This window comes from Tachypleus tridentatus, chromosome 9, assembly GCF_004210375.1.
Source record: "Tachypleus tridentatus isolate NWPU-2018 chromosome 9, ASM421037v1, whole genome shotgun sequence".
Classification (NCBI taxonomy): Eukaryota; Metazoa; Arthropoda; class Merostomata; order Xiphosura; family Limulidae; genus Tachypleus; species Tachypleus tridentatus.
Window position 1 is genome coordinate 40,146,999 of NC_134833.1, and position 18,885 is coordinate 40,165,883.

Consider the following 18,885-nt stretch of genomic DNA (forward strand, 5'->3'; position numbering starts at 1 on the left):
CCCAGCGCGTCAGTGACCACGTCAGTTGTATACTTCTGGTATCCAACCTCGAGAACCTAATCTTGAGTACTCGTCTTAGACACAGAACCTTCTTAAGGCCGGTCTTAAATTCCAAGTGGCGATATTTTAATAAAATGTGTGACATTAACCTAACTACTGTGCATGAAATAATAAAATATTTGCCTTTAATAACAGTTCCTAAGCTTATATCTGGTTAAATTACCCGTTATTTATACTATTGTAATGTCAGTCTTGCGTTGGAAGGCTATTTTTAAGTAATTTGGTGAAAATAATTCAATGTCAGTCCACGTAACGATACTTCATTCTTTAAAGTTTCTGCAACCTTGAACATTTGTACATTGTCGTAAATTGTTGTAGACCTATGTTTGAAATAATGTATTGTACAAAGTAACCGTAATAGCTAACACACTGGATTACATTTTATCTTGAAATCTCTCTCTCTTCACATGTATTTTGTATTTGTAGTATAATTTTGAATATATAAAAATAAAAGAGATGAAAACCTCAGAACTTTCTAGAAGTCCCGTGCTCTCTAGCGTATAACAGTATAGTGAATAATTTATACATATGAAAGGGATATTTTGAGTGCCATTTTACGCTCATGTCTAACTATTTCAGGGACAGTCTTTTGCTTTTCCAGACAATCCAGACTGTAAACATAGTATTTTATTACATGTTATTAATAAATTATTGATAAATTCTTTAACTAGTATATGATTTTACTTGTAAACACGATCTTCTGTGATGACCAACATGACAACAACCTTGAAAATAGGTAAAAGAATTCCAGAATGATTATTGTTTTAATTTATTTCAACGTTAGTATACATGCCGTAGTAAGAGAAAATGCGAGTGTTTTTCAGTCTGTGAAATATAAGGGTTTATTAACCCACGAGGTTTCTAGTTCTTTGAAACTGTGTAATAAGTTGAGAAAACGTTTAAAAATAATGGAATGCAATTGTGTTGGAAAACATTCGTTCACGAGCATATGTCAGAATAATAAAAGTTTCGCGTGATTTTACTTACTGGTGATATGCATTTTTTACAATTACAGTCAAAAATTGATTGTCAATACGCGTGTATTACATGCGTAAGTAGCCATTATTCTTAAATTAAAACACATTATTCACTCGTTGTATTATTGTTTTGAATACAAGAACCTTATTAACTGTAAAAACTTAACTTGTAAAACTATATAAGGATAAGTTTAAACGTTAACAACAACGTATATTTGAACTTTCTTTAGCACATGGTATGACGCACCATGATAAAGCATTTTTGTTTATTTGTTCATTTTGAAGTTCGTGCAAAGATATTCGAGGGCTATCTACGCTAGCCGTCCCTAATTTAGCAGTGTAAGACTAGATGGAAGGCAACTAGTCATCACCACCCACTGTCAACTCTTGGGCTACTTTTTTATCAACGAATAGTGGGATTGATCGTCACATTATAACACACCTACGGCTGAAAGGGCCAGCATGTTTGGTGCAACGGGGATTCTAACCCGCGACCCTCAAATTACGAGTCGAACGCCTAAACCTACCTGGCCATGCTAGGCCAGCATTATTGTAAAGGAAGAAATACAAAAAGTGTAAACATAAATAAAGTATAATATCCATCTGTAAACACTAAACCCAGTTAATGTCACTGTTCGGTGAAAAGGAGTGCATTTAAATCCCTGTATAAGTTATTTTTCATTCACATAAGACTATATATATATATGTATAATGTGGTGATTGTGAATTTGTATTTAAGTTTTATAAGGAATACCCTGTATCAGTATATAGTCAGTAGTGTCTAAACGTTACGACAGTTTGAGGAAACAATTAATAAAACACGGATTTTTAAGCGCCAAACGTACGTTTATACTTAAATAATACATGCTATTTAAACACAAACGTACATTTATTAAATATATATATCATGAATTTGGTATAATATACTGTTAGAAAGCATCACCTAATGTAAGGAACGCATTATAAACGTCTTCCATGAAATCCATTACAAAGGGCCATTGCTAGCATGTTCCCAAACAGTGAAACGAATCTTCGCGTTGCTACAGTCTGTATCATTTACTGTCAGTGAAATGATAGACATGTGGAACTTCATAGAAATAAAACAGTTATCTAACTTTGAACTGGCAACTTCACATTATTCTGTTCGTGATATAATTATTCTTATCCAAACTGATAATATTCTTGAATTATTTGAGCCAGTTATTCGAAACGATTTTTACTCATTGTTTCTGACAAAAGATAATTAATCTTACAATTTAAAACGAAACTTATTTTCCAAGAGATTAGCGACGATCAATAAATAAATCAATAGAATGCAGGTATACCATAGGAAGAAAAAAATATTGGGCCCGGCATGGCCAAGCGTGTTAAGGCGTGCGACTCGTAATCTGAGGGTTGCGGGTTCGCATCCCGTTCGCGCCAAACATGCTCGCCCTTTCAGTTGGCGGTGGGTGGTGATGACTAGCTGCCTTCCCTCTAGTCTTACACTGCTACATTAGGGACGGCTAGCACAGATAGCCCTCGAGTAGCTTTGTGCGAAATTCCAAAACAGACAGACTGACAGACAAAAAATATTGTTCAAATAATGAAAAAAGAAAAAAAATACATGTGGCTCTAACCACTTGGTTTTACTAGTACTAAGAAGATATAATTTGTCTCTAAACATGAACTGGGTTTGCCTTTCTGTTAGAAGCTTATGATTTTTCGAAATATCTCTAATGCCATATTTGTACTGTTTCCATTGCTTTTGCTGGTCATTCCCATCTGAATTCATAATAAGAAAATTTAATGACCAGTACCTTGACAACCTGAAGAAGGTTACATTCATCTACTTATGAATCGTAACATTGTTTAACGTCATTGTAGTATATCTGGACATAGCCTACTTTTTGTAGGCCTACGTCTCCACATACTATAGTAATGTTACGTGATGCATTGGCATGCAACCCGATGTGTAGATCCACGTTCATATATACTATCATCACGCTACATGATGTTGCCATGCTATGTTTATGGAATTTCAACGAACGTATTCCTCGCCTTGAAGTGTAATGTTGCAAATATAGGAAGATATAAGACTAAAAAAAAACGTGCAGTGTTAATGTTTTACCTAATTTTTGCCTCTTGCAGATGAAATATCTGTCCATGACAAACGGAAAAAAAAATGCTCAATCTAAAGTAAGGTCCCAATTTTTTTATGTGAATCCCTATATCTTTCCAATCCTGGATACTTAAATGATATCCAGTTCAATTTATATATTCAGATCCAAATGCATTAAAAGGTGTAGACTTTTCTACTTTTGTAGTGGAAATTTTCCTAATTAACATTTTCCCTCCATAAATGACAGTCACTGTATGATGTCTGTTTAAATTAATATTCATCAGACGTATATACTGACCTCACTAGTTATGTAATATTTTCTGCTTTTTTGCCAATTACACCAATTAGGTGAAAATATCGGATTGCAGAAATAAAGGCCAAAATCACTGTTAATAGCCAAAAAACTCTCTCTCTCCCTCTTCTTTGTTTGCGCAGCTGACGCTGTTAAAAATAGGATATTGAAGCGACCCCTGTAAATAACTTTTATCAAACTCTGTTCACTGATAAGTTAGAGAGAGGGATGGCCATAATAACGAGAAAGGTTTCTTCAAAGATCTGTAGTGAGTTTTAAATCAGTTATAAGAAAAATCCTTTACGGCTATCTTTAACCTTTTCCAGTGTCCTTACAGGAATACAAATGATCCATGTAAATGAATAAGTAATATTTATACTACTTGCATATCTACTTTTATCTTCATTTCTATCTATTTTTTAAATTGCACCTTTGATATTTTTTTTGCACTGGACTTAAGGCGATCTAGCTGATGATTAAACAGCATTAGGGAAATGTTTCCATTAGGTTTTAAACTATTAAATTAATAACCTAAGGAGCTAATCAAGTCAGCACAATATAAACGTGAAATAACGTTTCATAGGCTTGAACATTCCTATCATTTACACACGGAAATCGGTGGATTAAAAAATGTAATATTGGAAAACAGTGAATTATTTATAGAGGGAACTAGAATAAGAATTTTCGCTTTACGATATATAATATTTTAACTTTATTTATGGTTTAATGCATTTCTTCACGTAAAACCTACATAGTGAGAAACTAACAGAAATAATGCGAAGGCAATGAAGTGTATTTATATATCCAATAATATAGAGTTGGTAAACTCGTGTACGTTTCTCGTGTGGCAGACACATAGGGGTAAGTTAATTGTTATAAACAAAATAACGTATTAAAGGGCACGTTTTTCTGAAACATTTTCATCCAATCAAGCATAAGTGCATGTGGGCAGAAGTATATTTGGGATTACTATGTTCAGACAGGTAAGAAACAACAACGAGGGAAGAGACAATTGCTTGAGTGGATAAATTTCATACAAAAATCGTTGTTTAATTCAAAATTCAATCACTGAGGTGAAAACGTATAGATGGAAATGAATTAATCCAATCAAGCATAAGTGCATGTGGGCAGAAGTATATTTGGGATTACTATGTTCAGACAGGTAAGAAACAACAACGAGGGAAGAGACAATTGCTTGAGTGGATAAATTTCATACAAAAATCGTTGTTTAATTCAAAATTCAATCACTGAGGTGAAAACGTATAGATGGAAATGAATTAATCAAATTTTAGCTAGAAATAAAAAAGTTATACAAGTATATTTATTCCCTTTAAGTGAATGGAAGCGCATGGTTCTTCACAAGATTTACTAAACGCTAGCCAACATTTTTGAATTTCATTTTCATTGAAGTTGGGGTAACAGTTACCGAATGAAACTGAAGAATAGTTTAAAAAGAAAATACATATCATGCAAGTAAAGTGCAATTTACGAAATATTGCACGCATGAAGTGTACTAAATATATCATTAGGGTCAAAAGTAATACTAGAAATATCATTAGGGTCAAATATAATACTAGATACATCACCAGGGTCAAATGCAATATTGAAGTACCAATAGGTTCAAATGTAATTCTGGAAATATTATTAAGGTAAATTGTAACACAGGCAGTTTTGAATGGGTGATAGTGTAATGCAGGAGGTATCAAATGGATAAGGATAAATTTATGAAATATCGAGAGACTATGAATCGTATAGAAATGGATGAGCAGCCCTGTTGTATTTGACATAGAACCAGGAAATTATATACGTTTTGGGATTTACAGTTAAATTATATGAGACTGAGTGTTGGGCTAGACACTGTGATATTAATCTGACTTATTGGTCTGCACTTTCAATAAAGACCTTGTGACACAACATAGAAAAAGAAAAGCTGGGTCACAGAAAAAGGGGACATATCTTTATTTACATCTTAACATAAAGCATGAATCTGTTGGTGTGAAAGCTAGTTATGCGACTGTATAGAGGTTATGCTACACGTATATGGTTGGCTCTTACCGTAAAGAATGGACGACAATTTAAATTTCTAAAAGTATTACAAGACTTTCTGTTTTACGTACTTTAATTTTCGTTGGTTTGTAGATTCGTTAGTTTAGTTGTATGAGTGTTGTAATGCTTAATACTTCATGCAGGCTGTCTTTATTTACCCAGAACTAAACAACGTGAGAATTACAAACACACCTCACTCTACAAATTCAGAAAATTAAGATTTGAGCGACAAAACGGTTGTCACCAAAATCTGGCTTCCAAAGAGAGTCTTGCACCTTCTTTTTAGTATAATAAATTGACTAAGTTTGATGTACTCTTTACGTATCGTGTATATGTTGGTGCTGACCCAACCAAGAAGGAGAATAAATGAGCATAGCAATCAAAGAACAAATGAAGAAACAGAAATAATAATAGATATATACGATTGCATGTTGTTGGATATAAACAAATTAAAGAAAAGCTCTCACTCTCTTTCTGTAACTCAGGATAAGGTAATTAATTATCATTAAAGTGTAAATTAATATGTATTAAGTTGCACGTGAACCACATGACAAACCTAATGGCTAAATGAAATGCATTGAAATAGAAGTACAAACTGAAATTCGAAAGTCAAAATACAGTAAATACCAACAAGTTGTAAAACTAAAATAGAAGTCGCTAAAAATACGTTAAAAGTCTATATTAAATAGATTGGAATGCACATGCTGTAAGTTGCTGGCAGAGCTTGTGTTCTGGGTTTCCAACATTGTTATTCCGTTTTTGTCCAAAAGACGGCTCTGTTTTCTTCGAAATCATATTGTCACTGCCGTAGCTTTTGGTGCTCCATTACAGTGCACATTAGTCTGCAAGGGTTAAGAAGTATTAGCTGAATAGTCTGTTTCATTATTCTGATACTTTAAGCAACCTAAAGTTTCTTAATCTATACCCTTAAATGTTGGAGAGTTAAACTTGTTTGACGTCGACTGGTAACACCCAGCAAATTAGAAATGTGTCCTTGTTCAGCTATAGTCCATTAGAACTACTGTATCAACTACAACCTTATGCAGGGATAGGTGGAAAGTGGAGTACCACATCTGGGATGATTACAATACATATTGTATTTACTTGACGATCATACGTCCTCCATATGTATGCCATATTAGTGGCTATTTTGCATATTACCATGCCACCCATTTCTTTTATAAAGATGTTTGGTTGCAATTGTGTAACTGAAAAGTAAAATACTGCATTCTTGGTCCTTATTTTGTAAAATGATGAATATAATGCAGTCAACATCAACTCTTCACCCAGAAAGAAATTAAATTGAATCATTGTTCTTTGTCCCAAACGTTGTTGAAGACCGATTGGCTGACATAGGGCCATTTCTCGGTCAGTGAAGTCACGAAAGAGTATTTTCAGTACTTATTTCTATTACAATTGAGAATGTTTGACTGGCTACCATATCGCTTGAGATACCACCAGATCACATCAGCTAGCGTTCTCTCTGATGTTATATTTTGATCCACAGATGGTTGTTCATGGTCCTTCATCCTTGGTTTTGTGATGTTCTCTAGGCTATACTCGGATGGACAGAAAAAAGAGAGAAAGGTTCTTTCCTCATCGAGCACCGAACGATTTTCAGGACACTCTATTACACTTCTTACGTTTTAGGTAGATCTTGCTACTCCAAAGAGTTTACCTTAATTCTAGTCTGTCATATTTTATAATAAGTAAGTTCATGCCCACATTCCAAGTTCTGTGGGTTCATAGCTACGTCTGCTACTTCACTGTAAGTCATAAGCAGACTTGGGTACAGCCCTTGTCACATTAACTTCTTCGTTTTTGTATAATATGAACAGCTCTCGACGTATAGTAACTATTTGTTCTATAGTTAACCAATGATAAAATGGGTATCGGAATGTAGAAATATCTCTGTTTCATGTTACAGTCGCAAGGTACCCTCCGTACAACAGGTCAAGTAGGATACAACCCAACCGTATCCATGAAACAACAGATAAGTTCCTTGACCAGAGAAGCTACAAACAATAACACCTCAGATCGAATTTAACTTATGACCTCCACTGAATTTTGGATGTTCCATATTAGATCTTAGAAATGTTTGATTTTTTGTATAGACATGAGATACATTGTATAGGAAAATTCGGTATGTAGTATTTGCATATTATGGCATCACATACCGTACTGAAAGACTACACAATGTCTAGTTATGACCGTCTCTATCCAGTACAAAGCTGTGTTGGAGTTCTGCCATTCCTGAACTTAGCACAGGAGAAAAAAACATAGTGCCCTTCTTATCCACATGTCTTCATCAGCCATAAACAAGCAGTGAGCGGAAGTTAAAGATAGATGATAATATAAGGAAGGAGAAGGTTTAACGTTCCTGAACTAGTTATTAATATTGTGTTTCTCCTTGAATTTTACTCCTAGTTTGGTGAGAGAAATCAGATGTTGGTCTGGGTTGAAACAGAAGTATTTATAAGAAAAAGTGTTTGGGTTTAATGAAAAGAGTTGTCTGAGCATAGTGTATATTCTTTATTATGAAGACCTCAAATGGCACAGTGGTATGTCTTTGGACTTACAACGCTAGAAACAGAGTTTCGACACCTGTGGTGGCTAGAGCACAGATAGCCCATTGTGCAGTTTTGTGTTTAACTACAAACAAATAAACAAAACACTTAACAGTGAAATATTATACTCTATACGATGTTTAACATTGTGCTTAATATCTTGCAAGAGTGAAGTAAAACGATAATTTTTGACAAAACTTATTATAGAACTGACTCATGTAGACACAATAAAATACCTTTTGAGATGTTAATTAATTGTATAATGATTAATCATTGTCATTCGACTACAGTGCTTTTCCATATTAATAAATTTATTCCATAATCGTTTATATTTTTATATGTTACTGTGCCTTAGTTAAATTTTCTTAGGCCCGGCATGACCAGGTGGTTAGAGCGCTAACTCGTCATCTGAGGTCGGGGGGTTTGAATCCCCGTCACACTAAACATGCTCTCCCTTACAGCTGTGGGGGCGTTATATGTGACAGTCAATCCCACTATTCGTTGGTAAAAGATTAGCTCAAGTGAGTAGTGAAGACTAGCTGTGATCATTAGTCTTACATTGCTAAATTAAGGACGGCTAGCGCGGATAGCCCTTATGTAACTTTGCGCGAAAATCAAAACAAACAAACAAACAAACAAACAAACAATTTTCTTAAAAGCTTAAGTAGTAAGAAGGAAAACCTCACATCTTAGCGAATTTTTGGTTATCGCCCGCAGTTACTATCGTAAGTTTTCAGAAAACTAAAAGTGGACAGGATTTCAATCAGATTGTTTGATTTGTAAGCCACACTGTATTCGTTTGAATTAATTGAATTATTTGATTCTTTTTTTTCTGGGGGATAAGTAGAATGGTATTTGACTTCTGTAACGAATATCTAAAAGTTATAGTTTTGAAATGGTTAATATTTTACGACTTCTTCCTGTCACTAATAACTGAAAGTATAGCTTTATATTTGCCTTCATTTATCAGACAACATCTTTGGAGGAGAATATGGAAGTGACTTAGAGAATAGTCTTGAGAAAGAAGTAGATCTTCTTCAGGAACAAAAAAAACATGTTGACCAAGCCCATTTCAAATGGAAACAGGCACACATGATGGTCAAGCAGGCCACCTCCCAGCTAGGACTGAGTGTACAGAAGTGGAAGGAAATGTCGGATATCTCTCCAGAGTAAGGAATAATTGTGTTTGTTATGTTACTTTATTCAAGTGTTTCATAAAAATACCTTTTACTTCTTAGGTTGGGCCCAGAGTGGCCTGGTGGTTAGGGCGATCGATTCAGTTTGAATCCCTGTCGCACCAAACATGCTCGTCCTTTCAGCTGTGGTGTCGTTGTAATGTGACGGTCAATCCCACTATTCGTTGGTAAAAAAAGTAGCCCAAGAATTGGCAGTGGGTGTCGATGACTAGCTTTGGTCTTATTCTGCTAAATTAGGGACGGCTAGTGCATATAGCCCTTTTTAGTTTTGCGTGAATTTAAAAGAAAACAAACTTCTTAGGTTAGAATATCATAAGGATTCTCAAATTGATTACAGTAGTATTCACACTGACCCTCTGCCGGTTTTAAGATGCAATAACCAATAACTTGTAAAATAAATGTATCTGTAACAATTATTTCTAAAATGTTGCACGGTATTCATATATGAAATAATTTTACATAAAATTCACTGGTGGCTTAGCCAGAAGCCTAAGGGCTTATAAGCAAATATTATAGTTTCGATACCCGTGGTAGATTCAGCACGAATGAGTTATTGTGTAGCTATGCGATTAATAACAAACAAAAGTATCATTAAAAAACTAAAGTTAACATTATTTATTGATAAAGTTTATTGAAAGTACCCTAGTGGCGCAACGTTATGTCTGCGGGGCTAGAAACTGGGTTTCAATACCCGTGATGAGTATTGTTTAGTTTTATGTTTAATTAAAAAATCAATTGATGGAAAATCAAATTGTTAGGGAAAATTTTCATTTTAGATCTACTTTAAGTAATTTTGGTTGGGATATACTGTATCTGTCGTGTTAATATTTAAAATGTTATGGTAATAAACTGAGATGAAGTGATAAAACAAAAGTTAAAACAGCTTTGCTTTCTGTTGCAAGCAAGATCAAGATTGTTATGGCCGTTTTAGTGAACAGCTATATGATAGATTTTCTGCATTTTGTCCACTACGAGGAATCGAACCATGGATTTTTATCTAGTAAATTCGTAAATTATTCTTATGACTCGCACGGAGGGTGATTTGTTTCATAACTATGCACTTTTAAACTCAACACAATGCCAACTCATCACCAGCCACAAAACATGGACTTAATCCATAAAATTCAATGATTTACTTACCTTCCAGTTGCACAACAGCAAGTCTGAAGGCTTATAATGCTGAAAAACCGGGTTTCGATGCTCATGGTAGGCACAGCACAGATATCCTATTGTGTACTTAACTACAAACAAAAATGTTATTGCAAATTAATGAGAGTTTCAAGTGAGAAGGTTTAAATTATCAAGTAATATAAATATTTCACTTACACTAAACTAAGAGACAAACTCAATCTCAAAATGATGAATTTACCTCATAAGTTGTAAAATATTCTGTAGTTTTGAATTTTACCCCAAACCTGAATGCTATTAAATCACATTCAAGGCTACTGCTGTGAACAAACGATACATTAGTAATAGAAATACTATATGTTTAACACTGCATTCTTTATACATTCTCTTAGGGATTTTCAGTAATTAGAAGAATGTATAATAATAATATCCCAACCACACCAACTTCGCCATATCACTGGTGATGATGCGTTTTGCTTATTCCAGAGCTTATGAGGACGGCTGGATCACAATAAGCACAATAGTGAGTGAGTGGAGCAGTATATGTAGAGGCCATTTGTTACAACAATTGTCACGATGTGTAAGCCTTTTCCACGTTGGCGAAGCATTGTTACGATATTTTTTTCATCAGTGTTTTATTATTTTGTTCCTGGATAGTGTGTGTTATTTCTTAATTGCTTATGTTGTAAAAGTACAGAAAGTGGCCATTATTACCTTCAAACTTTGCTTTTGTGACTTGGATAATGAAATTTAGAAATTAACCTATTTTCTATGTAAAAACTGGCAAAGTTGCACATTTTCATTTACGTAAGGTCTGAATAAAACAACATATGAATCAAGATTTACATGTATTTGTACTAAAGTAATACAAAAATGAACAAAAATGTTTAGAAATGAGTAGTTTTTCGAGATTTGCGACTGTAATGTAAATCACTTTCACTTACCATCCCTCAAATACAGTCTCCCATCATTTTTTCGTTATACGCTCCCAGATCACAAAAGCAAAGTTTGAAGAGAAAAACAGGTATTTTCCATTTACTTTAGGCATAAGAAATTGGGAAATAACACTTTCTGCCCAGAAACAACAAAAAGTAAAAGTTTTGTTACATAGCGTAATTTAAGATTAAGGAAAAATTTATATAAGTTCCACGTTAAATATTTCGAAAAGATCCCACTATATGCCATCAAATATTTTAAAGAATATATTTTGAAAAGAAAAAATTATGAAAGAACGATACTTTCTCTTTTCTGGAGATGTACTGTAAAGTGTGTGTGTTTTTTCTTATAGCAAAGCCACATCGGGCTCTCTGCTGAGCCCACTGAGGGAAATCGAACCCCTGATTTTAGCGTTGTAAATCCGAAGACATACCGCTGTACTAGCGTGGGGGAACTGTAAAGCATAAAAGATTATTTTTCGAAAAATATTTCCTAAATATTAACACACCACTTTAAATACATCATGGTAAGAGGACAGAAGTAACTGGTTGTGTAAAGTCAGTTAGATTATAGATATAAATAACAGCAGATTGGAAATCATGTGATTTTTTGGCATACGCAAGTAGCCGCCATTGCTATGTGCTAAACTTCCAAAGCACACTTAGTCGAATAGACAATGTTAAACCTAACAACTTACGGTCGTTTTCCACTTAAACTACACGTTTGGATAATTTTTACTTTAATCTTTTTTTTCAATTTTAATGAATGAAAAATTGTTCGTAAAACCCACATAAAGAATGCATTAAAGAATGCATTGGATTTCAGACCAGAGGGAAATTTGAACATTAAAATCTGTTCTTTTTTTCTCAGTGTTTATTATGTGTCACAAACAATATACATCTTAAATACTGTTTCCAACGGACAAAAGGTGGCGTGTTATATTCTTTTCTGTAGGCGGAGCGTTGTGTGTAAAAAAATGTTATTTATGTATCTCCAACTCCAAACATTTAGTGTTCTTAATTTAGTTGATGGAAATAATAATTAATAAACTTTATGATATAAATATAATAAAATTAAGTAATATTTATTTGAGAATTTCAGGCAAAAACTGACACAAATGCTTGAAAATATATATAAATATACAACATGTACTCCAAAAAAGGTAAATCAAATTGTTATGTGTGTCTGTTTCTGAATTTCGCACAAAGCTCCTCGAGGACTATCTGTGCTAGCCGTCCCTAATTTATAAGTGTAAGACTAGAGAGAAGGCAGCTAGTCATCACCACCCACCGCCAACTCTTGGGCTACTCTTTTACCAACAAATAGTGGGATTAAGCGTCACATTATAACGCCCTCACGGCTGAAAGGGCGAGCATGTTTAGCGCGACCGGGACTGGAACCTCAAATTACGAGTCAAACGCCTTAACCCACCTGGCCATGCCAGCCCGCAAATTGTTATGCTTATTTCATCAATGATGATTACGTATACTGTATCAGATCTAAAGACAATAAATTTAACATTGTTACTCTTTTAAAGTTTTCCATTTTTTCTTCTTACCAAATTATGACCAAATGGTCATGTTCCATTGTGTACGGGAAATGCTTTCTAAAAAAAAGACTCGCGTATATATTTTGAAATTACAGTACTGTGCAAAAGTGTTAGAACAAGATAATATATTGTCATTCTTTCCGTTTTAGCCTCCCAGTGTGATAGCGATATGTCTGCGAACTCACACAGCTAGAAACAGGGTTTGGATACCTGTGGTAGGCAGAGCACAGATACCCCTTTGTGTAGCTTTGTGCTTAACTCCAAACCAGATTACCTTTTCATTTTATGGGACGAATTATTCCATGCCATTACATAATGTAAATTTTAGCACTATGGTAATGAGTAACTGATCCTTGTTGACAACTGAATGAGCCAGGAATTCTTTTAGAATTCCTACATACATAAGAAGGTAATGACCCCAAACACTATACAGAAACAGCTCAGCTATGAAAGAAGCTGCTGGAGTCATTACATGATCTCAACCAAACTGAACAGATCTGGTATTTGATGGATCAAAAACTTTACAAATCGGAAGTTACTTCCAAAGAAACTTTATGGGAGTGTATTAGAAACATTTAGAAATATTAACTGTTTGCTGAACTCAATCACTTCCAGTGAGTTTCTGTTGTACTAAATATGAAGGTTAATAAAAATTTTAATGTTTGGCCTGTGATTTACTTTCAATTGTTCTTTGCAAATAATCTGATGTCTAAGTTTTGACTTTGTTCTAACACTTTTCCACAGTACTGTTGATGTAAACATCCATGCCAATTCGATGGCGCAATTATGTACATGGCGATGCATCCCACTGTAATATATTATGGGGAAAAAAGATTTACTTACTTGTGCAAGGTAACACTATCTCTCTTCTACTCTTAGTTATGGTAAGTATAAACGTTTATGACATAGCACTGTTCCTTTCGTTATTTGGATCGTGATTTGGGCGGACAACTGCCACTCTTAGTACGAACTACAACACATAGCAATGGCAGACGCATGTGCACATGCCCCTCAATAATGAAGAATAGTAACTGGCTAATCTTGTGTTATTTACATCTGTGATAAGGGTATGAAATTACAGAATAAATAAACTGTATTTCTATAATAATAACAGAAAATATAATTATAATAGCATTTTATTTGAAAAAGGAAAGTATATAGGATAAACTTTAATTTTATTTATTTTTAAGCATTTTAATATACATGGATTATATTATATACTTCTATATTTGAAAAATATATATATTTAACTTGTATTATTTATGTTTAGTTGAAAAACGATGTTTGAATGTTTTATTACAGATCATCAATAACATTATACCCTGAGAAGTTATTTTTATTTGTTGTTAAGAAAAAGGTAAACGATGGCCTGTCTGTTTTTTAGTTTGATTTGGTTTTGAATTTCGCGCAAAGCTACGCTTGGGCTATCTGCGCTACCAGTCTCTAATTTAACAGTGTAAGACATGAGGGAAGGCAGCTAGTTCTCACCACCCATCGCCAACTCTTGAGCTACTCTTTTACTAACGAATAGTGGAATTGATCGTCACTTATAACGCCTCCACGACTGAAAGGTTGAGCATGTTTGGTGTGACGGGAATTCGAACCCGCGACCCTCGAATTACGATTCGAGTGCCTTAACCACCTGGCCATGCCAGGTCATCTGTTTTGTGTCCACCATGGCTATGAACCAGATTTGTAGTTTTATATGTTCTTTTTCTCGTTCCTTGCGTATGTGTTGTGTACTGCTAACAATTACTTCCGCTTATACATGTAAAAATAACTTATATTTCTATGTTATACTGATGCTTCACCTTCAATTTAGGCTAGACGAGATAATATTATAGAAATCTTACCACCGAGCGATCTCTTGACATCTGATACTACTCACTATGACTGATTTTGCTATGAAATTATTTTCACTCGCGCATTTTACACCAAACAGGAAGTAGTTTGTCATCGTTTCCTGTACACTACGTAGGATGTAGACATCTTCAAACCAGCGTAAAACATACAGTTAAAGAACACGTTAAAGTTAAATAGTTAAACCGTGCTTACTAAGAGGAATCATGAGGCGATACTTAACTCCCACCTATTAAATGTCACCAAGTATAGTGCTAGATTGATGGACTGAAACAACTCCGGTAAGTTAAAGTGTCCTGTTTAAGGATGTTAACGATTAAACACGAGCAGTCTTTGATTACAAATCCAAAGCACTAACCACAAGTCATAATATTTGGTTAGTTAGAGGACGTAAACGGTTACGCACGAGCAAACTTTGATGTCACGCAATATCTTTCGATTACTAATCCAAAGCTCTAATCACACAAAGGAACGTATAGTTGGATGAAATATTGAATTACTGCATTCCTCATACACAGGCAAAATAATTAATAGCTCAGCAAATCACAAAAGACAATAAATGTTTCTTTAGTAGTTGCGTGGAGAAGTAAAAATTGCTTTTAATAGAGGTAAGCATACACTTGGATGAAGGCACATTAGCTTACTCACACTTTTTATTCATGTCCAGCAGATTTAAGGTTGGAAAGGTGGGTACAGAGTGTTGCGACTGTAATTTTCAGGTTTGATTAGAGAACACTTCTAGTGAAAATATCAAATGAAGTTCGCTAGATAACCTGTCTACGTTGTATTTATAATTAAATAAAGATATTATTCCAAACTCACATCAATGATTGTGTACGTAACCTGGAACACGCTCCTAAACGTTGGCCATATTGAAAGTAGGCCTCTTTAGTGAAATATGTTAAGTAATAGGCACGAGGTCACTAATGATTTAAATCAGGTACAGCTAGACAAATATAAAGCATTTTCGAAGAAACATAACATCTACCTCTAAGATATGTTGTCTATTTCATCTAGGGCATGTTTTAGTTTCTTTAGTATATCAACTGAATTATTTACTTCGAATATTTGTATCAACTTGTCTATTTACAGCTTAGATATGTATTAAAAATATAAATTTTGAATGACATTTTTGGTATTTTTTGATAGCGAATTTGAGCAGCGTTACTCGTGTGCCGCCGAGACCCGAAACAACCTAGTAGCTGCCATCCAGAATCTGCAGGGGGCGCAACGTTATCTTCCTAATGTTGTTTTTCCCTACTGTTCAGAGGAAGAAGTGGACACGCTGGAAAAGGTAATAATTAAAATTCCATAGTATGCGTCGTGATATTTTATTTATTTATGTTATGTTTTAACAAAAACTTTACTACGTAAAATTATGCATAGAAAAACAGAACAAAAAAAAATGCTTCCTATTTGTAAGAAAAGAAAACCGCCAGAAACGGGATTCGAATAGAAATTAAACACTTTCTTCTGCTACGGTTGATCTGGCATAATGACGTATACCGGTGGGGCAGCGGCAAATCCACATACTTACTACGCTAAATTGCGAAGTTCGATTCCCCCGCCGTGAACATAGCAGATAGCCACTCCTATTTTAAACTCTTTGTGCATGTTTAATGATATAAACCACCTCTTTCTGAGCATGTGCAGGATTATATTCTTACAAAGAAATGTCATCTAATTTCTAATGTCATTATTGCGAGACACCAAAGTACTGCCATTTAGAGATGATATGGAGAACTGAGGTCTTTTATTTATCTAATGTGTAAGCATTATTATAGGAGGAAATATCTCGTGTTTAATTTTATACTTGAAACTATGCACTTGTGGTCAGTGTTATATATATTTTCAAACATCAAAGTGATTAACTTTGAGAAAATTAAGGGTTACAAAAGAAACTACCGCACCATATTGGTTTAGAAAAATTATGATCAGAGGTCATTATTCAAACAGTTTTATGTTTGCTCACTTAATTAATATAAACTTAATATGAATTACAGTTATGGATAACTTAGGTTTATGCTACAATAGTGTAAGTTACGTCTATAAACGTAACTTCTCGTAAAGCACATTTTTTGGGTTCTCTTATGTGGACGTCGTCGACTAACGCAATTTCAATTCTTATAGAACATGATTTATTTTAATTATATTCTACTCTACGTAGAATTATGAGATAAATTAATGTAATTTCTTTCTTTATAAACGTGAAATGTGAAACGATAAGTCAAATAAAATCGAAATAAAAACAGCTTGTGGCAATATTCGACATGTTTGAATCAATCTATCCCTCACCTAGTAATATCACACATTTCAGTTCGGCTGTATAAATAAATTGTTTACGTTTTACTTTTCAAAAACAAGTTACTTTCGTAGTTTTTGCCTTTTTTATGTTATTTCTAATGTCAGCTTTACTGTGCTCTCTTTTTCAGGCAGTTTCCAATATTTTTACAGATATTCAAACTGACGAGAGACATGAGCATGCTTTGGCGTGCTATGACACCACCTACCGACGTTCAAGTGCACTACGTCAATGGTTTGAACAGGTAAAATTAATCAGGTTAGGTATAAAAACGTTGTTAAATTGAAATAATATAATATTAAATAAAAATGTCGTATGGTAATAATTGCATAATATGAAAACTATATTTATGTGGAAGTATATTTAAATATTTAAAAGAAGAGGACAAAAAAGGTAAATTTATATTATTTTTCACAGAGGTGAAAAAATATCTCAAAATGTGAAAAAGTCGGAACATTTCAGAGTGAATTTTATTGTATACAGTCAAGCTCATTTGGTAAACGTCAGCACTCAGAAATGTTTAAATACAAAAAGAAAATTCCAGAAAAAAGTACTTCCTCAGATTACACAAGAAGCGTTAAATTCGAAGCACACTTAGGTTATAAAGAACACAGGTTTGTTGGAGTTGTCCCTTGGTTTGTTTTCTTTGAATGTTAATTATCTCAAGTAGCACAGCGGTATGTCTACGGAATTACAACTCTAAAAACTGGATTTCGATATTCGTGGTGGGCAGAGCACCAATAGCTCATTCTGTAGCTTCGTGCTTAATTCTAAAACACTAACAACTAAATGTTAATCCTTAGAAAACATTATATTTGAAGTGTTGTAAACTTTAAGTTTGTTTGTTTGGTTTTTGAATTCTGCGCAAAGCTACACGAGGGCTATCTGCGCTAGCCGTCACTAATTTAGCAGTGTAAGATTAGAGAGAAGGTAGCTAGTCATCACCACCCACTGCCAACTCTTGGGCTACTCTTTTACCAACGAATAGTGGGATTGACCTTCACATTATAACGCCCCCACGGCTGGGAAAGCGAGCATGTTTGGTGCAACGAGGAGTCGAGCGCCTTAACTCACCTGGTCATGTGAGGCCCATGGTAAACAGAGTAGATAGCTCAGTGTGTTTGTTCTGAATTTCACGCAGAGCTATACGCGAGTTGTCTCGTAATCCGAGGATTGCAGGTTCGAATTCTCGTCACACAAAAAAAATGCTAACCCTTTCAGTCGTGGGGACGCTATAATGGGACGATCAATCCCATTATTCATTGGTAAAAGAGTAGCCCAAAAGTTGGCGGTGGCTGGTGATGACTATGTGTCTTCCCTCTAATCTTACACTGCTAAATTAGGGATGGCTAGCCCTCGTATAGCTTTACGAAGAATTCAAAAACCAAACCAAAGGAGAGCTATCACAGTTTGGTGTGACGGGAATTCAAACCTACACCTTCAGAGTACGAGTTGAAAATCCTAACCACCAGGTCATGCCAGGCCCTGGCTCAAGTCGCTTTGTTGTAAGAAAAACAACAACATTTCAGAGTGTGAAATGATATAAACAGACTTTTATATAATACTGTACTAAGAAAACATGGTGAAGATTTTTGTTGCTTTCTAATGAGGGTGAAAGTTAAGTAAAACAACTTACAATGTAAAACATGTCTGTCCTTTATCTAGTGACCCTTCAATCAAGCAAGCTTTTTTCGGGGTTTAAAATTTCTGTATAAAATAAATTAGAAATTACAACAGTATGAACGCCATATGTTATTGAGCGTCACAGTATTAACAACAACAGTGAAAAAAGAATATAACAGCATTGTAAAAGAAAAATAGCACTCGCTTTTCCCGAGTTATTAGGTTGATATATTCGATATTACTACGCC

The 18,885-nt window shown here is 34.4% G+C and overlaps 1 protein-coding gene across 2 annotated transcripts in view; it reads left to right on the top strand.

Annotated features, from left to right (window-relative positions):
• Positions 1–18,885, top strand: part of LOC143225111 (uncharacterized) — a 63,151-nt gene that overhangs the window by 24,363 nt on the left and 19,903 nt on the right. For both annotated transcript variants that reach the window (XM_076453898.1, XM_076453899.1), the window contains 3 exons: positions 9,014–9,212; positions 15,862–16,006; positions 17,145–17,258. In XM_076453898.1, coding sequence (XP_076310013.1) covers positions 9,014–9,212; positions 15,862–16,006; positions 17,145–17,258 — 458 coding nt within the window. The remainder of the gene's footprint in view (positions 1–9,013; positions 9,213–15,861; positions 16,007–17,144; positions 17,259–18,885) is intronic.